The sequence below is a fragment of the Centruroides vittatus genome, unplaced genomic scaffold (assembly GCF_030686945.1).
Source record: "Centruroides vittatus isolate TY-2023 unplaced genomic scaffold, ASM3068694v2 scaffold_1444, whole genome shotgun sequence".
Taxonomy (NCBI): domain Eukaryota; kingdom Metazoa; phylum Arthropoda; class Arachnida; order Scorpiones; family Buthidae; genus Centruroides; species Centruroides vittatus.
In genome coordinates, this window is record NW_027122679.1 from 1,910,864 (window position 1) to 1,935,478 (window position 24,615).

The 24,615-nt window shown below is 31.0% G+C and overlaps 2 protein-coding genes across 2 annotated transcripts in view; both read left to right on the forward strand.

Annotated features, from left to right (window-relative positions):
• Positions 1 to 24,615, forward strand: part of LOC136987102 (deoxyuridine 5'-triphosphate nucleotidohydrolase-like) — a 359,911-nt gene that overhangs the window by 38,679 nt on the left and 296,617 nt on the right. The gene's annotated exons all lie outside the window — the stretch shown is intronic.
• Moca-cyp (nuclear cyclophilin protein Moca-cyp) overlaps positions 1 to 24,615 on the forward strand; it is a 54,859-nt gene that overhangs the window by 9,079 nt on the left and 21,165 nt on the right. The window contains exons 2-13 of the mRNA XM_067284695.1: positions 2,332 to 2,401; positions 10,255 to 10,329; positions 10,429 to 10,536; positions 11,633 to 11,677; positions 13,564 to 13,651; positions 13,911 to 13,940; positions 14,014 to 14,159; positions 14,636 to 14,792; positions 17,070 to 17,198; positions 21,554 to 21,641; positions 23,381 to 23,514; positions 24,242 to 24,311. Of these exons, the coding sequence (XP_067140796.1) occupies positions 2,335 to 2,401; positions 10,255 to 10,329; positions 10,429 to 10,536; positions 11,633 to 11,677; positions 13,564 to 13,651; positions 13,911 to 13,940; positions 14,014 to 14,159; positions 14,636 to 14,792; positions 17,070 to 17,198; positions 21,554 to 21,641; positions 23,381 to 23,514; positions 24,242 to 24,311 (1,137 nt within the window). The 5' untranslated portion in view covers positions 2,332 to 2,334. The remainder of the gene's footprint in view (positions 1 to 2,331; positions 2,402 to 10,254; positions 10,330 to 10,428; positions 10,537 to 11,632; positions 11,678 to 13,563; positions 13,652 to 13,910; positions 13,941 to 14,013; positions 14,160 to 14,635; positions 14,793 to 17,069; positions 17,199 to 21,553; positions 21,642 to 23,380; positions 23,515 to 24,241; positions 24,312 to 24,615) is intronic.

The window sequence follows — 24,615 nt, forward strand, 5'->3', positions numbered from 1 at the left end:
CAGAAAACCCACAGAAATCGGAGCAGCCTGAGGACAGCCAACCTGAAGATATACAACGAATCTCCATCACATACAACTGTACTTAAGATCTCTATATGCCAAGGTTGCCAGCAAACGCCAGCTACATCTTGCTTTTAGGAGGTGTCCTACTATTTTCAACATCCTACATAATGGGAAGGACTCTCCTAACCCCAGCAGACGCCCCGGAATCTATAGTGTCCCTTTAAGGGATAACAGGTGCGATAGGGACCTGATATATATAGGCTCCACTAAACGATTGTTGGGCGTCAGGATACAAGAACATCTGGCGGATATCTGTCACAGGAGAACTTCCACAGCCCTTGCTACTTATGTAACCGATCCGGATATAGTAGCGGACTTCACCCAGGCACATCTCCTCCACGATTCGCCTCCCATTGAACATCTCAAATGGTTGGAGGCTATGCACATATTTAAATCCTCCAACACCAGCCCCTGCATAAATTTTAAAGAGGAGATGATTTTGTCATTGGCCTGGCAAGAGTTAATTCACAACACGCTCTAGTCACCCATTACACACAGACGGGCTGATGTGTCGTGCATGCGCGACGTGGTTTTTTCGTAAATCCATTTGAACCTATGATTGAACTGAAAATTTAAACGACGTGCGTAACGAACTGATATTTAACGGATATTGAACATCCATACAGAAACTGATAGGAACCTGAAACAGAGCCCAGAAGGGGTTCGAAAATGTTCGTCTGTCGATGTTTATACGTGATCACAGCTTAAAAGGTTTTGGGTACGTAATTTTTTGATTGGATAACTCGATTTACAGGAGTCATCGTGATTTTATAAGACAGATTTAATACCAGTATTTTAAAGATTAATGCAGTATTCGCATTTTCTCATTATAATGTATGCTTTCTTTTTTCCAACTAAATTAATTCAACTTGGTTCTCTTCGTTCTCTCTTCAGTTATTCCATCATTGATATAGAAGTGCATTGTATCTCTCCACCATGTCAGTTTTAGTTTTCGTTAGTTTAATCTTATTTTAACTTTAAATATATTTTTTAAAAATATAGTATTATTAATGTTTTCTTAAGTACAAGAAAAAATATTCATTAATAATAAAACAATTTTATTATTTCTTCTCATAATATGATTTCATTACATCAATGACAATCGCGGAATTGAAAAAGGAAGGTTGCCTGTAAAACTGATTTTTGCATTAATACATTTATTGCTTTTTGAATATTTTGCGTGCGAAAATTACTTGGATATTATTTTTCTAAAAATATCGTGGAAATAATGTTGGTTGTATGATACATAAACTATTTATTGCACAAGTACTGTATATGAGCTTCAAAAAAAAATAATAATAAATTAATTTTATCAAATGATGAGATCAGCTGATTAATTGTATCATGTACAATATTTTATACCCCTAAGAAAAATACTCTAGGTCTACAGCACCATAAATTGTGTTTACCCACTTTCACTTTCTCTGATAACTTTAACATGATCTTCTAATGACAGCACTTTGCATTTCTTTTGTTTTTCAGACATTTTCAAACAAACTGAAATGAATTTCCTTTGTAGCTAGATTAATTCATTAACACCTGCACCTAATTTCAGGAGTGGGAGAAGTGCCTGATGTGGTTTGAACAAGAGTTTAGACTAATTCATTATATTAGGAAGGGGAAATGTTGTTGAAATGGGTTTAAACAATAGTTTAAACTAGATGTATTTGCAGAAGTGGCTGCTTATTACAGTTGTTGTATGTTGTTTCTGACCAAAGTTCAATGCCCACGGTCACGTTACACAGGTGGTCATTTAATATAGGTAAATTATACAAAGACTATGTGTAAACTATTTCATGCCAGAAATTTTTGCCCATTTTGACAGGTGCCCGTCAATTTTTTACTGTTTACCTAAGCAGTTTTTACTGTATTTTAGAAAAAAATAGTTTTGGTGAACAGTATTCAAGATTTTATTAAGTAAGAAAAATTCTTGGGAGGGTTGATACTACTAAAAATAGTAGGCATGAAAAATTCTCAGTTGTGCCAGTAAAAAGAGTTAAACACAAACACATACATATATGAACAGCACATAAACATAATGCTTTGCCTTGATACGGTTTGGCATAGTATTAGGCAATGGTATGTAAGCCAGGTTGGATATACTCCACCTCCACTGTAATAATAATAGAACAAAATTAAAAACAAGTACAAAGTTACATTAATTTGAGATGAACTTTTTATTTAAATTGATTTTATATATAGTAGATTAACACATTAAATAAATTAATTAAATTTTATTAGAAATTAATTTTGTGTGTGTATTTCTAGGTAATGATGATTGTTGAAAAAAATTACAGGCCAAGATGTTTCTTTGATGTAGAAATGGGCGGTCAGCCTCGTAAGTTCATTACAGTATTTTTGAAATTTTAAGATATGCCAACTTTTATTAACAACAAATTTATGACATTAAATTAAATCATTTTAATTTTTTAAATGTTACTTCTAAAAATAAATTCAATATTATGGGGTGTCCGAAAAAGATCTGATAAATTGTAGAAACTCAAATTTATTTTAGGAAGATAGATATAACCACACAGTTTGCTCTAATTCATGAGCAGACTCAAAAAAGTTTTTCATCTTTAAGAAATCTTGATACCTGCATTGTGCGTTACTCCTGCAATATTGAGATAATACTCACTCTTTAGGCGTCGTGTAACATGTCTTGAGTGACAGTTCCGACTGCAGTTATTATATGACCTTTTAATGTTTCAATGTTGTAACATGATAAATAACTCACTACTCATCACACTAGAATTACTTCAAAAATTATGTACCCAGAACCTTTTAAGGTGTGATCACACCTTAAAAGGTTCTGGGTATGTAATGTTTGTAACATGTGTTTCATAAACTAGATCCTTCACAAACCCCATAAAAAAAGGTTCAAAGGTTGATGTCGAGAGAGAGAGAGAGAGATGGAAACTGAAATGGTTCATCTCTCTTCATATATTGGTTAGGAAAAGCTTTATCTACCTGCAGAAACAGTAGCATTCTGTGTTTTTATAGTGCAGGAAAACTTTTTATATTTTGCCAATATTGTTGAAAGCCATATGTATTGATCTGTTTTCCTTAAATACATAATATTTCTTGTAATCTGTCAGTTCTTTTTCAGATACCTTATATTTCATCATTAATAAATAAAAAATTTAGCTTAGTTATATTTGTTTGAAAATTTTATACTAAACTTCCAGTAAAGATTAAATTAGCAGCAGTAAGATTGGGTATTGAAAAAATTATAATTAGAAGTAGTCCTTGGTTAATGTGGTAGATATTTTTTTAAAAGTAGTGCATTAAGCAAATTTTCTGTAAAGCATATTCTAGCAATCCTCTCTAAAACTGTGATATACCAAGAAATTGGCATATTGTATGAAACTCTGCTGTAATTAATAAACTGCATTAAAATGAAAGTGTGTTAATGGAAAGCTTGTTGACCAAGGATTACCTGTACATATCTTCATGTTTTGATTAACAATAAAATCTAATATTAATGTATATCTTTTCGAGTTTTGAGGAATGCTTTCTAATAAATTTGGCCCTAGAGGGTGGCATTAGATTCTGTCTTGTATTAAATTTTAATTATTGAATGCTTTCTAAATTTAAAAATTCATTATCAGATTTTAAGTAGCTAATTAAAATTTAAATAGTAATAATTCTTGGAATAACAGTGATTAAAATTTAATACAATAATTTTAGAAGTTATTAGGCATTAATAGTCAATAATAAATTAGCAAATTAGAATATTTAAACTGAAGATTGCATTGTTAAAACATTGACTGTCATATTAAAATACAGTGGATTTTCCATCAATCATTCCTGTATCAATTGTTTTCCTGCATATATTGATTTTATCCAGTCCCAAATAAGGACCCATATATATAATGTTAATTTTTCCTGTATTCCTTGTTTCCGCAATGTTCATTCTGTATTTTAACTGAAAGAAAAATGTTATCCTACATCAATCATTTTACTCACAATAGAGAATGCTAAATTGAAACATCGATTTTTATGTACTAAAAATATAAGCATGTCAAATTTAATAGTTAAACCCTTTGACTACAGCTAACCAGTTTTTATTGTGATTTTTGACTACCTTTTGTCTACTGCTTTACAAAATACTGTACTTTATTGGCTACATTTCCTCTTAAAGCCTGACAACACTGGTAAAAATTAGCATGTTATCTCAGGGTTTCCATCTGTATAATAATTATTGTATTTGTGATCCATCTGGGAGGTCGGAGGAAGTCTGACTGCTCCTTCCGGCAACAGGTCGTTGACCTACTCACTTGTCAAGGATGGCTGTTACGTTTTGTTACGCGTTACGCGAGTGGAGGTCAGTGGAGCCGATGATAAGGTGTGGCCGACAGTCGAGTAAAGACACCATTTTTTAACGAAACAAAGGTTTATTAAAGTCAAAAAATTTAGCTACAATTCTAACTCACAATTACGCGTAGGGGGAGCCCGAGAGAGAGTTTACATAAATCATTTTCATACCTCTTAAAAATCTCTGAGGAAACTTTCGACGTGATTCTGGAATAAGGCACTTGATAACCTCAAGGCACTAGATCAAATTTTCGCGACTGCGATGAACAATTAATTTGTGGCTCATCCACGAGCATACTTGACTGGAAGATCAAAAAAGAGACTCTCCTGAGGGGGGAAGAAGTGGGTTTTATAGTTTTGCGGTGGGAAATTATGTCACGAGACCGATTGTTTAGAGGTTAACATTGTCGTCAGAACTAAAACAAATGATGAATCCAGACGTTAAATGTAAACTTTATGTCGTTATCACGCGGGAATGTTTGTTTTTAATAGGAAGAGTTATAAAATTTCCAACGAATTCTGTTGCCCGCTTTCCAAAATCGTAAGAATAATTAATTTGGAAAAACTAGATAAAATCCTGAATTTCACATCACTCTTTGCTTTCTTTAAAATTGTACTTAATTAGTGCAATTTTAAAATATTCGGGTAATGTTGTGGTAAGAGGTATGTTTACATAGGGTTGGAAAAAAATATTTTTTTTCTCTTCCCTCTCTCAATAAATTTGTTTTATAGGTCACTGGTAACATTGTCGTGTTTTACAATAAAAATTTATGGATGTAAAAGATAACACCAAAATGGTATACAAATAACTTCCGGTGCATGTCAGTCTCGTGTCACTATTTGTGGGGTGAGGCTAGAAGACAGTGATGTTCTAGTTTCCTGGAGGCGGTCAGTTGATTAGCTGGACAAAGTTCGCGTTGACCTGGACTGAGGTTAGAGTTCAAAGTTCGAGATTAATGTTGGAGTTTCTTTGTTCTATGGAATTAGTCGTCTGTTAGACGAAGTTATAGTCAGGCTTGTTGAATTTGCAGAGATAACAGTCCGGATGTTGGAGAAATCACAGATAAGTTGATAAATTTTTTTTTGTTGTAGGTCTTCTGGTAGTAGGTCAGTTGTTGAACAGATGTCGAGTCACGTGAATCAGCATTCTCAGTTGAGGGTGGTGAGGTTGCACTGTTCTTAGATTTAAAATAAACGTTAATATTAAATTATTTGGGTTAAATAATCCTTGAGTTCCAAATAGAGGTATGCAAGGTTACATAAATTGTTATTTTACTCTCTCTCAATTAATATCTAGGTTAATATAATATAAAAATCCCATTAAAGGGTATTATTCTAAAATTCTAAGATGATAACTAAATATTTGAATCTTTCGTTAGAAATCTATGAATATAGATATAATTTAAAAACTAATTCTTTAAGAACAAGGAATGAAAAATGGCGATGTATGGAAGGTCCTGTTAATAGGTCTGAACAATAGGTTTTTGTTTTGGCTGATTCATGGTGCCTCAGGGCTTTTGTTCTTGGGAGGTGCTTGGTTGTGCGTCCTTCGGACGCACAACCAAGCACCTCCTATTCGAATTTCACATATTTGTACTATTATTTTGTGCACTGTACAATGATGTCTGTAGGATAATAGGGTTTTGTACAATAATTTTATAAATATGCCTTACTCCGAAATCAACCATTAATTATTGAAAAAACAAGTAAAATGGCAAGGCCATATTTGGGACAAGACTATGTCTCGGAGACTCACTACTAAGCGGGATCACTTCGAGTGTTAGAGTGTCGCCATTTTGTATTTTATTGTGTTTTGGTTCTTGGTCCCCTGACTACCTACAAGTCTGGTTTTTTTTTTTTTATGCACCCATGATTTGAGCACCTAATACTCTGTGCCAAATTTCAACTCCTGACATGTACTCCTTCATACCTCTAAGCTGGTAATACCTCAGGCAGTACAATTTTATAAACAAGACATAGTCTTGTCAAAAAAACAATTTGCAATCACTATTTTTATATGTACAGGTATACCTCACCTTATGTCAGTAATTGGTTCCAGGAGAAGCGATGTAAGTCGAATTTACTTGTCTCCGAATTTACTTGTCACTAAGCTAAACCACAAACTACCATTCCCAGTTCTGTATTTTATTTATAAATGCATTTTTAATAATATGTGGTTAATAAGAATATATTTTAAGCTTACAAACAAATAAATTTTAGTTTTTAATATAGTACAGAAAAAAATCATCTAAATTGACGAATACATGTACAATACACACGGTACATATTTGTAAATGTACATGTTTACAATTTGGTGATGTTTACAGTACTGTATTTTGCGGAATCTTTATTTGTGAATGTGGTTTCTCTAAGACATTATAAAATAAGATGATTTTTTAAGATTAAATAACAAATAGTTATTAAAATTATTTTGCGATACTAGAAAATAAACTAATTTATGTTAAATTTACCAATATCGAGTGATGCTGACAACAATGCCAAATGGTAGATATTGGAACTACCATGGAAAATGCCAATAATGAGCACTTAAAGACCGCTAAATAAGACGACAACACAGAAACACAGATATTTTCATGTTTCGTTCTCTAGGATTTATGATGATTATATTAACATTTACTGTAAATGTACATATTTTAATATGATTTTATGTGCTTTTAATGCTTTTCTAGTGATATTATGACTTCAATATTTTTGGCGGACAGATGCAGTGGTGATATTCAGCGGGTTCGCACAGGTTCGGCTCGAACCCGTTGTTAAAATTTTCAGTTTTCCGAACCTTGTTAAACACACGGAACATTTCTCAGTGGTTTTGTTTTTTTTTTAAAAATATATTAAAATATACGTATTATACTCTGTAATACTACTAAACTAGAGCCTTATACCCCGTTCGCACCGAGCATTTCAATCTAGATTGTGAGCAAGGTCGGGGACTATGTCTTGGTGCGATCTTCTCTCGACCGAAACTAGGTTTAATCGCGATCGATTCGAGAGAGTTCTCGAAACTAGATCCAGTCATAAGAGAGATCCCACAATCTCACGCGCGCGAGATAATACAAGATGGCCGTGGAACACGTGTCGGGCTATGGACGGCGAAATAAAAAGGATATTGTATTTCGAGAGACGGATGATGACACCTGTCTATTATCAGCAGTGCCATTTGGGGTGAAAAATTTCTCTGCCTAAAAAAAAAGGTCGTCAGCACTAATATACTATTGTTACCTGGTCTTCGCCCGGGGCTTGTTACGTTCCAAATATGCCACTGATTACTAGATATATCGCGAGAAAAGGTATTGTATTTATTTCTAGCCAAAACTTTTATTTCATTTGTCGGTGATTGTCAGGGAAGAATTTTCTGCTAGCGAACCCTTTGTTAACTATTTTGAATATCACCACTGGATGGATGTAAAGTCGAATAAAATGACTTAAACTTGATTTTTATTTTTCCATATACTTTTTTGACAAATGGCGTATAATCGAGAACGACGTAACTTGAGGTACACTTGTATTACCTTTTCGTTGATATTTCATGTCTTTTTTGCCACTAGAGAGCTACTAAATTTTTGGAAGTTTTTAGATATAAGGCACACCTTTGTCATACTTCTTGAGATTGCTAATTGTTATACTTTTAGACCTACTGATAAAATATTCAAATTGATGTGAAAAGAATATTTGTGCAAATAAATGTTCTGTTGAAATGCCATTATGCTTCTACTTGTACAAAATGTAATAAAATCTATTAATGTAGTACTTATAGAATAGTTTCCATCTAGTGGACTGTCTAGAACAAACTTTTTTGGCATAGGGAGTCACGACCACTCAAGGAGTGGACTAAAAATTTTAGACAGTTTAAAAAATTTGGAAAAACTAAGGTTTATATGTATGAAATAAGTAGAGTATATAAAGGAATGTTACATATTTGTTAATAATAATTTGTTAATGTTTGGTATGTTAAATTCTTTTGTTGTAAGAAGAGATTGCAAATAAAAAGTTTAGGATATTCTGACATAGGGCAAACCTTGTTAATATTTCTACGGATAAAGGGTGTCAGTATGAAGGATTAACGATAATTTTAAGTGAAATTATTATTTCACTTAAAGGGGCTGATACAATGATTTTCTCCTGTAAGATTGGCAACTCTGTGAAATCTGTGTTGTTTTGAGGTAGGGGAGGTCACATCTAGACAAATGAGAAAAGTCACAGCCCTTTTCCGTAAGAGAATCAACATATCGTAAGTGACAAAAATTTATAATTTCACTAATATTTTTGACACTTCTACTGAATCATTTTCAAGTGCAAGAAAAGATTCGATACATCAAATATTCTTACTAAAAGAAAATAGAACAAATTTCAGCATTTTTAACAATTTTTTAAAATCTAGAATAAACCAGGGGTTTCCAACTTGTGTTATGTGGAATTCTAGGGACAATAAAATCCATTGAGTCTAGTGATGTATCAATGTGCCAATGCAGATTTGGGAGGTGTGGTGTAATTGTTCTAGTCTCAGATCAAGTTCTTGTATGAAGATAGGAGGACATGATCCAAGACTATACATGTACTAAAGTTATTTATAGCTTAATAAAGAGTGGGGCCATATTTATTGGTAATAGAACAAACCAAAATAATGATATAATGTTTGACAAGGTAATTTAAAAATAAATTTGATTTACAATTTAAAAATTTCAAAACAACTTTTAAATGGTTTTTAAAAACATTGTTTTAATTTTCAATTGATTTGATTTTAATTCTAATTTATTAATTTTGATTATATTTAATTGTAGTTTTACTATCGGTTTTAGTTTTGGTGTTAAAGTGACAACCTAGTATTGATATCTGCAGGGTTCCAACATTTTTATTAAGGTGAAAAGGGTTCCATGATAAAAATAAGTTGGGGACCTCTGGAATAAATGAATGTCTGTGCACATGCTCCATATCATTTAGTATTACAGAAAGCCTATCACTGGAAAATACACATTTTATACAAGATAAACAATAAAAACATTGTCATAAATTTCCCATGTCAATTGTTTTCCCACATCAATCATTTTTTTCTCCTCGAGTCCTGCCAAAAAAACAATAGATCAAGAATCCACTGTACTTTAAGTGGTCTAAGGATGAAGCTGGCATGAAAATATACATACCATATATCTTGGCAGATAAGACGATAGTTGAATCATAAAAAAAGGCCCCCAAAATCCGGGGTCATCTTATAGGACAGATACAAAAGAAATTAGATTGAAATTCCTATAAATTAAAACCATTATAAAAAACGGACAAACCGTAATTATTTACTAGTAGAGAGTAGGGTATGTGCACAAAATAGAATAGTCCATACGACATTTTTGTGAATAGTCAAGGGTCATTACCCGAATGCTGAATCAGTGCAAATGTTTGCAACAATCGCAAGACAGTGCAAGAAAATAAAATTTGTTCATTCAAAAAATTACAAATAGGACATAATTCCATATACGCTATACAGTGTTGTTATTCAGATGATGATCGCTGATCTAAACTAAATTCATAGGCCGTTGATAGTTTGGGGGTCGTCTTATAGGACAGATATATGCTAAAACTATAAAACGTCAACGAAAATTTATACCTCGTCTTATCTGAAGCTTGTCTTATCTGCCAAGATATACGGTATTTAAATATTGTAAAAATAATGTAGAATAATATAAGTTGTAAAGTTTACAATTTTTAGAAGTGGAAAATAGTGGATAGTAGAACTTGTGTTTATTGCAAATTAATTGCTTTTATAAATGATCAAAAAATAAAATAAAATTTTGATATTTATATTGATAAATCATGCTATATAATAGTCTTTTATACTGTTTACAAAATTATTCCAATTTACAGTTGGAAGAATTGTATTTGAACTTTTTTCGGATGTATGCCCCATAACATGTGAGAACTTCAGAGCATTATGTACAGGTATTTTATCTATTTTATAAATATTAAATCATACTCATTTATACAACGAAACTTTATAAACTTTCCGAGAATGATTTTTATATAATGTTTTCAATATAGGAGAGAAGGGAATTGGGAAGACAACTGGAAAACCTGCTCATTATAAAGGTGTCATTTTTCATCGCGTAGTGAAGAATTTCATGATTCAAGGAGGAGATTTTTCAGCTGGTAAGCATGCATTTTATAAATGCAGTCGTGTTAATTATTAAAGATCTAGTGACTTTTACGAGCTGTTTGCAATTCAAATCTGTAAATCCGCATTATTTAGTTCATGAATTTTGTATCTAGCTTTTTGAAAATGTGCATTTTTGAACTGATACTACACAGTTTAAGAACACAATTAATTTTCAAAAATATTTTTAACTACAAAGTGTTTACCATAGACTTTATTTAAAAAATAAATTGTAATTGTTTTCTTTTTAATTTGGTTATAATTTTGAAAGCAAGTTTGTTTTTAATCTGAAAAGTAAATATTTGCTTTAATTGTTGTTTGAATTATGATAAGAGTTTAAAGCTAATATTGGAAGTTTTAAATCTTTATTTGAGGATACAGGAACATTCATACCTGTTGATAATCATAATTACCTTATTGTACAGAATATTTCAAATAATTTAAGTTTCTCAGAATTTGTTTAGAAAATTTGACTTTTAAATCACTTAGAGTAAATAATTTTCAAATCACTTCGGTTGTATTATATTTTGTATGGTAATAAAAGAACATAGCTAAAAACATTTTTCACAACCAATTCAGTTGTTTTTTCCTTCTTTCTGCTGAAAGAAATGTGTTTGACCCAAGAGGACTGTTACTTGTTTGTTGTGTGAAAAGTCTGTGTATTAGTTATAATTTCAATTTGCTTGGAAATTTCTGATTTATGACTGTTCTTTCTATTATAAAGTTTTGTTTAAAAAATCTGTAAAAATACCTGTTTAGCTCACTCCAGAATAAACTTGTTGACCAAAAAAAAAAAAAACCTTATACACCCAGATAGAATTGTCTGATTGCTTCAGAACTCTGCATACAGCTTTGTCTCAGACAGATATGTGAATGATTACAGCTGTGATTCAATTTCATACCATATAATATCATCAGAATGCCTTAAAATTGCTACCCCAGTATCCTATAAAAAAGCTCAAGGAGTTTGTTCAGAGTAGAATTGTTTGTGAATAACATGATGTAATTGTCGGAACTGCAGGTGAATTTTCACAATTGCTGTCTTTTTTGCATGAGATTTGATGAATTAATTTCCTTAAAACACTTTTCTAGGAAATGGAAGTGGAGGAGAGTCAATATATGGAGGAACCTTTAAAGGTACTATGTAATTTATTTATTTATTTATTTAATCATATACTGTGTAAGCTATATGCTATCTATACATTAATAATGCAGATAAATGTATTCACATTTTTATTATTTTAAAAGGATTGTTATATTGAATTCTATTTTTCCTAATAATAAAATTTATTTTATGATAAGCATTTAGTCTTCCGTTAGTTTCCTGTAAATAAATATACAGTGGTGCCTCATACTTCGAATGCGTCAGATTTCAAATGCGAAATTTGACAAAAATTTACGTTGGAGTTTGAATGATGCTTTGAAGTTCAAACTGCACGTGCAGTGAAAAAAATGTGCTCGAATACAGAAGTTACTATAAATTGTTTAGATTAATCATCTTCATATGATTATGTTCTGATCACTTATTAATTTTAAAACTTATTTTTGCTTTATTCCTGGGATTTGGCAAGTTGTTGTCACCAAATATAATTTATAAAAATCAAAACATGTTCTTTAAAATTAACAACATTATGCTCATTAATAAGATGGAAAAATAAAACAGAAATAGGACTAGCATAGGTAATAATCAGTGGTTTTTGTCAGCAGATCAACAATGAAAATTTAGTATTCATAGTTAGGCTACTACTGTAGTAGAAAATCAAGGAAATTGGGAAGAATTTATTTGTGATATTTGTAGATTTGGTAAAGGTTTATGGTAAGGATTGTAAGGAATCTATATAGGATGTTCTTAGGAGGAAAGACATGAGAAGTAGTATATTAATTAATTATATGTATAGAATGCTGGAAAAAACATTAAAGTAAGGCAGTGTGGTACAAAAAAAAAATTAAGGCAGGAATATAAATTTGTCATAGGTCAACTTTGTCTCTCCTTTTTATATTACCATTAAATGATACATTGTAGGAAGTAATCAGAGATGAATTGTGGTGTGTTGTTTTCAGATTATATAATTTCATAGATATATGTTATGAACAATTAAGCCTGAACTTTGATGTCAATTAAATCACTTAATGTGTGATTATGTTGATTAAGGTGATAGGAGGAACTAGAAAAGATTAGGAATAAGGAGGAGTTTGAAAAATTTGTAAGGATAAGTTTATGAGAATAGATAAGAGACAGATTAATAAATTCAAATATTTAGGATTATAAATATTTGCAACAAGCATTAGAAGTAATATGACAGTTCAGATAAATATAAAATGACAAAAAATGGTGGCAGACTAATGGATTTCTTTGCAATTGAAAAGTTTTATAGGACAATAGTTTGGCCAGTTATCCTCAAAATTTTAATCTATTTATCGTAAAGGATATATAAATTATGAAAACTGATATCAGAGTGCTTAGAATAATGAGTGTAATGTTGAAAGATTCTGTCAGAAATATTTTTACTATAAATTTTACAGGTGAAAGGGTATAGATAATAAACTATGGGGAATGAGTTGGTTGGTGAAGTTACATTATGAGAAAAGAAGTGGAAGTATTAGAGCATCAAGAACTTAAATTTAAGATTTGAGAATGATAAAGATAAACTGAACAAATTTTGGAAACTACTTGTGGGAAGGATATATTAAAATTAGTAATAGAGGAAGAAGTTGTTAGTAATAGGATAGTCTAGACTGATAAAGCTAACTGTGTCTAGACGGGACAAAGGGATGATGACAACTATATCCTTTATGAAAAAATTTTTAATATTTATTACCACAACAAAAATTTCAATGGATTAAGTATATTTGAAGATCTTGATGATGATGATTGACTTACTTTTTGACAAGTTCGAAATTTTTAAAAAATTTCTTTATCTCTCACATAGATGAAAGCTTTCATTAAAAAAATTGTTGATTTATTATTATAGTTGCAAAAAAATAATTCATAATATTGATAAATACTTCAAAATATATTTCAGATGAAAATTTTGAATTGAAGCATGATCAGCCGTATTTACTGTCGATGGCCAACAGAGGAAAAGATACCAATGGATCACAGTTTTTCATGTGAGTAAACTTGGGGTGGGAAAATAAAAAATAGAAAAATATTTATAAAGAAAAAGACATTTAAGATAAGGTCATTAGTTTTAATTGGGAGAAGTAAATGTCAAGTGATAGGATGAGAAAAAGATATAGAATTTAAATATTAGAATAGCGATAGGCTTAAAGGGCTGAGTGTATAAATCTGTTGTAAACAGAGTCTTACAGTGCTACATGAATCCCCGTAAAGAGGGAAGTGATCTGACGTGCCCTGTTCTCGTTGCAGTACAACCCAGCCGGCACCTCATCTCGATGGGTAAGAGAACATTTCTTAATCACAATTGTATTGGCAATATCAAACAAATTAAACACGCACGATGGTATTTTAGAGTCCACGTCGTCTTTGGACGTGTAATATCGGGACAAGAAGTAGTATCGGAAATAGAAAACCAGAAGACGGATCAGTCAAGTCGCCCCTACGTTGACGTCAAAATAGGGAACTGTGGAGAATTGGTTCTGAAACTCAAACCTAAAGGTATTTAAATATTAATATTATTTTGATTTCCTTTGTTTTAAATGTTTATGATTTAGTATACAGTGGATGCTGCTTATTGGAAAAACATTAGAACCAAACCAAAATGATTATAATAATTGATGATTACAAAAACTAATGAAAGATTCTATAAATGCTTACAATAACAAAAATGTTTAATGCTGATGGCAGAAATGCCTTTTAATAGTAAACGTTAATTCTCAAAGAACTTTATTTTACGATAAGTCATAAGTAAATTAATATGGGCAGTAGAATTAAGTTAATGATGGTGATCAGTAATCAGTCCAACCGGTTAACTTTTGGAGCTTTAAATTGGTGAAAAGTCAACTGTTGACATTCATTGTCTTAATTTTGCTAACTATTAGCCTTAGCATTGTTCTTTGTATTTATTTTTTATTTTGTTTAGAAGTTTTATTAAATGCAAAAATTTTAAATAATTTATGGTATCAAAATTGTAGATAAAAAACGAAAAAAAGAAGAGTCAGGTTCGGCATCGTCCAACAGCGACACTGATGATACGTCAGATGATAAATCGAAAAAGAAGAGAAAGAAGAAGAAAAAGCACAAGAAACATTCCAAAAAGCATAAAAAAGAGAAGAAACATCAAGAGAAGAGGTAGATTTTATTTAAGTATTGAAACTTAGTTTTTAAATGTTGTAGATGACAGGCATTTTAAATGGGCTAACTTAGGGATTAAATATAAATGAAAGTGATTATCAGTAGAATGGCTATATGATCTATTCTTTTTACTACATATAAAACTGAGATTGCTAATTATCATTATGTTTATATATTAATGGGTTTCTCTTTGTATTATTTACAATACCTATAATTAGGTATTGTACTTTACCTAATTATTCAAAATAAATTTGAACATATTTCCAGTTTTGATTTAGTTATTTCAATATAGTTATTATTCCAGTTATAAAATTATAATGAAGTATGTTGTATGAAATACTTCATTTTTTGTATATTGCAGAAAAAGATGAATGTGATATTTCAGTTTACTGGCTTTGTCTTTCAATAAAAATTTAAAAATTCTACACTTTTATAAATGTAAATGTATAATTTTCTTACAAATAAGATACAATTTGTAATTTAATATGCATATGAACATTCATATTAGTGTATAAACTGTCACAGAATAGCTAAAAAACAATTATGCTTATATCTTAAGCATTTTCTAAACATACTTAAGATATAAGATGATACAGGGTGTCCAAAAAGTTGTGTAGTGAGAAATTTGTAATGACGTTTAAAGTTAGACATATAGCATCAAATACCAGGCCTGTAAGTTGTACGTACCTCATTTCCACTTTTCGGTAGGTGGCATCACTCCTTGCTTGCAGACATTTTGGTTTTTGGGAGACTTCTTTGCTGATTGCATAATCTCTGATGGAATTTGACCCACTAGGTCTCTGGGCCTCACTTTCTCAGATTTTGGGGCATCTGAGAGATATTTTTGTCATTTGCCATAGGAGAAACTGCAATATCATATGTAAAACTTCACTTCAACTTTTTCCACTGCACAGTAACTTTTCAGGCACCTTGTATTATTTCCAATAGAAAAATGCTAATTCTAAATTTCTATCTATGAAAATAAGGTTAGAAAGACAGATAGATTTCATTTTACATAAGCTTACAAACTTTTTTTATACTTATTTATTTGGGTATTTTTATTTTAACTCTTAAGTTTTATCTGTTGGCTACTCTTAGTGTATTTAACACGTTAACTGCCATACGACACGCCAGCGGTCGTACTAATTAGGGCCGTACAGAGCCATCCGACGCGCCGGCGGTCGTACTAGTTAGGGCCGTACAGAGCCATCCGACCGCCCGTCGTCGCTATAACCAATGTAGTTTCACTCAAGGTTAAATTATCCTGGCTTTGTAAGACGTTGTTTTACATCCTAGTGGTGGCCTCTCGCGGATGTCTATGAAGTTTGTTTCCGACTGCTGGCCGTCGTATGGCCTCAGAAGTGGTCCGATGGCCGGCTATCGTAGTTTTTTTAATAAAAAGCTATTTTATATCTAATAGTGAATAGTTAAAAAAAGGAAAAAATATCGAAAACTAGTTTAATTATTCTCTTTTGTTACATATAAAGTAATTAATATTAAATATTTCATGGTCTTATAGTCTCTGGTTTCAGGCCATACGATGGCCAGTCATCTGTTGTACCCTGATATATTTTTTTTATCTTCACTCTACCGACTGTTATATAATGACCCTTTTATTTATATCATAATAAAATATTAAATATCAAATTTTCTCATTGTGGCCTGAAAAGATGGAAAATATCATATTACAGTTAGCCTGATAAAATGCAAAATATCATATTACAGGTGGCAGTTAACGTGTTAAGGTTAAAGAAGTGAGATTGTAAATGACTTGTGTTATTTATGTAAACATTTAAAAAGTATATTACATTGCTTGTTTCTGTTACATGCTTTGCTGAAGACAGGAAATTTTAATGCTATCAATATTAAAGATGGGCATGAAATGATATCAATTATATTTATTTTTCTCGCTTACTGTGTGTTTTTTCAATAAATAAACTATCTTATTTGGTTTTATTAGTGAAATGTAAGTATAACTGAATCTGTATAATTAATATGATAATTAGTGCTTAGTTAATGATATAAATTAACATTTCAAGGTGGGAATATATGAAAATACTTCCTGTATAATGTCAAAGTTAACTCCAAAATTCAATAAAATAAATGCAATTATCAAGAAAAAACTTTTTCCTTCTACAAATAACGAATAGTTTAATTTTTATAATACTTATACTTGTTTATAAATACTAGGTTTTGGTTATGTGACAAGTGAATAATTTTAGAAATTTAAATAAAATTTAGAATATAATTTTTGATGATTTTTGAATATAATAGCATTAAGGAAAATGAGAAAAAAGATACGGTAGACACAGAATGCAGCATTTGTCCTGAAGAAATTCCGGAGGTACCTGCTAATAGTTTCCTTTTAAGAAGGTCTCCTCCGATAGGTGACGGCGATAGACGGTATGTATGCAAGTGTGTGCTTTCTTAAATGAAATTATAGTGGGATGTGATATATAAAAATGAATCACAAATCTTTTTTAATAGAAAGATTATACTAGAAAAATACAAAATTATTTTCTTTAACAATAATATGTTCATTGTATATTAGAAGCATTAATTGTGTTGAATAAGTTTGCAAAGTTATTTTTATGAAGCTGTTTTAAATGCAAGTAATCACCATCTTTTGGTTGTAATGTGTTTCTAGAAGTATACAGGGTGTTGCAAAGTGTTCTTGGAAATGGGTGATAGAATTTGTCAAGATAAGCAAAAAACATAGAGTAATACATTTGCAAATTTGCAATAGTTGCCAAAATATTTGAGGTTAAAGTTTTGCCAAATGTGCTAGAATGGACAGACATTGCAGATCTGCCAATTGTTGAACCACGACTGAAAAAGGAAGAACAGATTGAAAAGCAATCACAAAAAGTTTGTCATTATGGTTTTTTCCTCTCTAAACTGGCAGCACTGTGATTCTAAAATAACCTGGAAATGTCTTTTTACTGAAAGTTTTGTGCAAAATACAGTGAGTAATACTGTATTTTTTCTTGTTCTAAAATGGTGTTCAGTTCAATAAATGTGTATCTTTAACACGTTAACTGCCATACGACACGCCGGCGGTCGTACTAGTCAAGGCCGTACAGAGCCATCCGACGCGCCGGCGGTCGTTCTAGTCAAGGCCGTACAGAGCCATACGACCGCCTGTGGTCGTAATAACCAATGTAGTTTCACTCAAGGTTAAATTATCCTGGCTTCGTAAGACGTTGTTTTACATCCTAGTTGTGGCCTCTCGCGGATGTCTATGAAGTTTGTTTCCGACTGCCGGCCGTCGTATGGCCTCAGAAGTGGTCCGACGGCCGGCGGTCGTAGTTTTTTTAATAAAAAGCTATTTTATATCTAATAGTGAATAGTTAAAAGGAAAAAAATATCGAAAACTAGTTTAATTATTCTCTTTTGTTACATAATAAAGTAATTAATATTAAATATTTCATGGTCTTATAGTCTCCGGTTTCAGGCCATACGATGGCCAGTCATCTGTTGTAACCTGATATATTTTTTTTATCTTCACTCTACCGACTGTTATATAATGACCCTTTTATTTATATCATAATAAAATATTAAATATCAAATTTTCTCATTGTGGCCTGAAAAGATGGAAAATATCATATTACAGTTAGCCTGATAAAACGCAAAATATCATATTACAGGTGGCAGTTAACGTGTTAACATTATAGTTTAACTCTTTAAACACAAAGTTGGCCTAAATCGGCTTAATCCGTTCAAGACAAAGTAGAAAAGTTGTTTTACTGGTTTTGATATACAAATTTTTTACATTTTGTTTACTTCCGTCCCGCTCAGTTGAGTTCATTTTCATTTAAGAGTGATATTGAATATCAGTTGGTTATGTTTATAAAATCTTTGTTGTTTTGTATATACAGTAGAGTTGTTTATCCGAATCAATTGGGGACTGGGGTTGTTCGGATAACCGATTATGCACGAAAAAATATATTAACCTGTCCGATGTTGAAATTTTTCTCTGTTGCGTGTCGCTTCGTGTTGAATTTTCGTTGATTTTAAGCGCAACAAAAATTTTTATAATAATAATCGAGGCTATTGTATCATTAAAAATTATTTCTTTATTTTGTAGAAACAAAATAAATATATTGAAAAATATAAAAACATAAAAATTATACTTTAAAAGTTCAAAGTATCAAAAAAGTTCGATTCAGCACGACACAGTCTGACTGGAAAGCATTTGGATAACTGGCATTTCGGTAACCGGGGCTCGGATAAACGACTCTCTACTGTACTGTATATTTTTTTATATAAATTAAATATTATTGTATTGTTGAATGAAATGTTATTTACAGTTTTTTCTGTCTTCTTTTTGTTTATCATTTTTGTATTAATCTTATGTTATAATATGTTATTTCTTGTTATAATTACTTTATATTCATTTTTGCATATATTTTAATATTTTTTATGACATTTTTAAAAGATTTATGGAACATTTTATTGAAACTTATCATATTCGATGAAAATTATTTATCTATTTGTAGAAGACGAGTTACTAATATATAATTTATTTCATATACAGTAGAGCATCGATTATCCGATCCCCGATTAACTGACTTATCGGTTAACCGACCTCGTTCTAGTCGGCAAATTCAAATGTCCGCTAGTGATGCGGCGCTACAATATTTGGTTATGTCTTAGCTACTTTAATATTATTTTTGTTAAATTTTTGCATGTTTTAGCTGGCAGCACTGGCTCGACCATGAAAAGGAGGCTAGTATTTAAACCAGGCCTAATACAATATACTAATAATGTATTTTTTCATACTTTTCGGTTATCCGACCAACCCCAGTCCCCAATTAAGTCGGATAATCGATGCTCTACTGTATAAGCAAAAAATGAACGTTTCTCATTATATACAAAAGATAACATTTAAAATCATGTTAATTTTAAAAATATTGACAAAAATAGCAACAAAATGTCACAAAACTTCACAAATGGCAAATCCCTGATAATATATTCGATCTGTTCCACAACTGGGGAGAAACTAAGCCATATGTCCCCACTGAAGTATATTCTTAGAGTAAAATCTATTCAGTCTACAAATACGTAGTAAAAACAAAAATTGTAGTTCTTAAAGAGTTAAATAGCAATAACTATAGCATAGTTCTTGAAAAAATGTGGGTTCAAATTTGCAACTTTAACCTCAGCCTCAACCTTCAATCTCAATATTTTGGTAACTATGACAAATTTTGCAATATGTTACTCTGTGTTTTGCTTATCTCAACAAGGCCTCTCACTCATTTCCAGGAAGAATACTTTTTTGCGACACCCTGTATATAAAATAAAAGAATAAAGGCATATTGTTTCTTCATAATTTTTGTTTTGAATGTAACTAGTTACATTCAAAGATTTAAAAAGAAAAATTATAGTCTCTTATTAAGATAATAAAGTTTTAGTTTTTTTACAGGGAATAAGTTACAATGCATAAAACATCATTTAAAATGTTAAAACTCTATAGATTGTGTGAAATAGAAGACAAACAGCAAAAATTGTCACCATGCAATAGGTAGTAATATTTGTTTGTCAGCCGAAAATGTACAAATTTAGTGTGATGTATAAAAGAGCAAGTGGTCTGAAGTCTCAAAATCACCTGTAATCGTCATTTGTGTTTGTGTAATAAACTGACGTTGACTTATCAGACTGATATGTACAGTACTTTCAAATATTTATATACTAGCAGGTATTGAATCTTAGGACCCTATCAAATGCTATTGTAAATTATAGTCAATTTTTATTCTGATATTGTAGCTAAAGTTAAATATAAACAAAATACAAAACAGCAAAAACAAAGGGACATGTATAAATGGAAAGAATATAATGTTAGAATATTAATACTTGGACAGTTCATTCAAATAGTAAATAATTCTTAAGGTTATTTTTAAATTTAAAAGTATCATAATACTTTAGATCATGGGTGGTGAATTTACAGCATGTACTGTACACCCAAAGTGACATGCCAGAAGAATTGATGCACAAAATATTTTACTTCGTCTGTCTTTTGACTACTGGTTCCTCTTTGTGTTCAGTAGATTACACCAATATAAGTCCTCTTACTATAAGGAAGTCCTAGTCCTAGTAGACAATAATAATTAAAAAATTCCTGGGATTCTTTTGTGTGGATTTGACTCTGGTCTTCTGGAATGGTAGGCTGACACTTATCTCCTCGGCCACCTGGCCATCTTGTTTTGATGATAAGTGTTTTCAATGAATTATTTAAGAAAAGTAAAACTCTTACTAAAATATATTCTCAATACATTATAGCATGCCAAATGATTGCCAGATTAGATCAGGCTATATTACTGCTGCTATTAATAATTAAAATGCTAAGCAATTTGGCCTAGAGGTAGCCATCTCTTATTAAATTTAATAATTATAATTAAATTAATATTTATTTATTAATTTAGAAGGTTCTGGAAGAAAAGAATTGACCCAGAGTAGGATTTCAACCTGCAACTGCTGCTTACTGGACGGATGTGTTGCCAGTTAAGTTACGTCCAATCTTTGCTTAATAGTAGCAATAATATGGCCCAGTCTAATCCAGCAGTCATTTGGCTTTAATATGACCATCAGGCTTAAAAATGTTAATATTCATTATAGCATGCATTGTATTAAAAAAACAGAATTCTTCAAAATTGAAGTACTTAGTTTTTAGTAAATGAAGTTAGAGTCTAATCATATTCCACTATAAATCTAGTATTAATAATAGTTATTAATAACAATAAATTTTTTATTTTATGCAGAAGTAATTTTAGGTCTGATTCGTTTACTTACACGCGACGACCAACAATTTCAAGATCTGGAAGGAAGATTAAAGGGAGAGGATTTATGGTATAATTTATTTGATTTTAACAATATATTTTGTAAATTTAGATTTAATATTTTAAAAACATTAAAAGTAGAAGTAAAGATTAAAATAGTTTGTGTACTTTGAATTCTTTTTGGATACAAATGACAAAAATGTAGTGTTGTGAAGTTTAAGGCTAAAAGCACATGTTTAAGCTCTCGATTTTTATGCAGCTAGTTTGCTATTTTGCACGTTTGTTCCCCTCTTTTTTTCATCCCTGTGGAAACTAAGAGGACTTTTTTCCTCTTAATCTATTGTGGGTTTGGCCAGGTCCATGATGGTGGCGGCCTAATGTCGAGAAATGAGACCTGACATTCGGAAGAGATTGCCTGTGAAAATTTTCTGTGGTCCTTCATCATGGTGTAGGCTGAACCCTTAACTATGTTGGTCGTGTGGCCACCTTGATTATTTGGTTTATAAATAGTTTTAAATAAGTTTTCGTGGTTTACTTTTTATCAAAATTAATGAAGGAAATAAGAGATGTGGGAATTACGGAAAGAATATTAATTTGGATAAAATAAATATGTTATCTGTAATGGCCATATTGAGAGATCAAGCTTTGTTTCCAAGATTCTCAATTGACTTTCACTAGCATCAAAACTTTTCCTATTTGTAGTGCCTTATCTAAGGTTAATCCAACTCTTGAAATTACTTATAAAGAACTGAACTTGTACATTTGCTGACAATTTGTACTGTAAATATTTTATCTTGTAGGTTGCCAAAATTACAATTCTTTGCTGACTGTTGGATTGTGGTTGCAAAAGTGTTGATAATTTCCTTTGACATTTGAGACAGTTGCTGGAACTGATATTGTTCAAGTACCATATTAACTGATGGCGAGAAGTGTGCATCCAAAGCTACAATTGTCTCATTGTAGTTTGTCCCGGGGTTAGCCAGTCCTCCCACTTTGTCAGGAAGTGCCTCTCCTTCCGAACATAGAAGAATTATACATTTGACTAGATGCGGTTAGGTTTAAGGCAGTCAGGCACCATTCAAGACACCTCTTCCAACAATCAACATGTGATGTGACTTACAGTCCTGGTGGATCAAAGACTGGTAACTTTGAAGGGTTTCCAAATCCAAGATGCATTAATATATTACTTGATTTTTACCTCTTTGTCAATTTTATAATTGAAAGGAGATACAGATGACACACACACAAGTTTGTAATCAGAAACACTTTGTTCTTTACAGTCACAGATGGATAACTGACAAGATAGTAAAAAGGTTGTTTTCTTGCTCACTAGTGGAGTATTAATTGCTAACACTTATGTTCAGATACAACAGATGTTATTAACAAACGTTTTTATCTTAAAAAGTACTAAAATAAAGGTCATTTTTTTATTTTCTTTATTATATCTGTTGAGTTCTTTATTAATGCAGTGTTAATACTTAAAATAACAAAAGTGTTTTTATAATTACAATATTCCATTATTTTGTTGTAGTTGTACATTTGAATTCTCTTTTTAATGATAGACTTTTGTAAATGTCTATACAATTATCAAGCACAGAAATTTTTTGTTAGTAAATGATATGAAAGTCCATATATTTGCACTTTTTTTATGAAAGATGAAAAATAACAGAATGTTTAAATCTTTTGAGTCTATCTTAGGAAAGGTTTGGATAAAAACTTGTAAATCATTGATAAGCTTTAAGTTTGTCTACATATAAAATAATTTTCTAAAATTTATTAATGAAATGTGATTTTGTTTTAATGTATTAGAGATACAGAACTCCATCACCTTCTGGAACACGATCGGGTAGTGAAACCCCACCCCATTGGAGACAGGCACAGTCCAGAGTTCGTCCTTTGAAAGATATCGTTCCCACTCACGGAATTCAAGATGAAGAATCTAGGTATGTAAAATATTAAGCAATTTTATGTTAACCATCATAGTAAAAACTACTTTCATATTATCATAATTGTAAATACTATTTAAGATAAGCAACTGACTTTTAATTGAAATTTAATTAAAGAATGTTAAGAAAATGCAATTATTTTATGCTGACCATAACAATGTATAACATAGAAATTTTTTCTAAACAAATTGCTGAATTAATTGGTTTGTATATTATGAATGAGAGATTGCTCCATCTATGTATGAAAGATTAAAACATAGTTTCATCTAATCTGTGGCTTTTCAAATTAAAGTATGGTTATTGAACTATAATAGTACAGGGTGATAACAGAAAGTTTACTTGGAAAGAGTAGGCTTGGTAATGCCAATGTGGAGTTTCAAATGCTGTCTCCTAAATCTGTGGTATAAATGTGTTCGAAATTGTTTTCTAGTAATGTATAACAAAATTCGGATGTTTTGTGAAACATGGCTGGTACGTGTTGCCAAGTCTGCTACTTGCAAGTAAACTAATTGTTTGATCAAATGGTATAATTCAACTATCTATCTACAAATAACTTATAAAAATGTTTTTAAGAATCCTTAATGTTATTTCTAATGTAATAGGGAAAAAAATTTTTTTTTTAATTTACAACCCCTGGCCATAAGTATCACTTGCCGATACATTACTTTCAAATATACATGCTTTCTTCAGAAATTTTATTTTTTGTGAAAGTTTATTTTTATAGCTCTAAAGAATTAGACCATCGATACTTTATTGACAAAAACATACAGAAACATACTGTATTAGGGAAAATGGTATTTTATATTTTTATTTATCTTTTTATCTATAACTATCTTTATATTTTTATTAATGCATTCTATTGTTTCTGTTTCAATTAATCTCACAATAAAGATTCTGATATCTGAATTTTACAAAATCTGACTCCAGAGTCACTAAAGCACATTCCAATGAACAAGAAACACACAAAGTTAAAAACAAGTTTCTAGAGTCTTGCACTTAATCCAGTTTAATTACAATTATTGTTCCATTATGACAAACATTGATAATGTTTGTAAAGAAACTGAAAAGAATATTACTCACTCTGTAAGTCGTATTCCG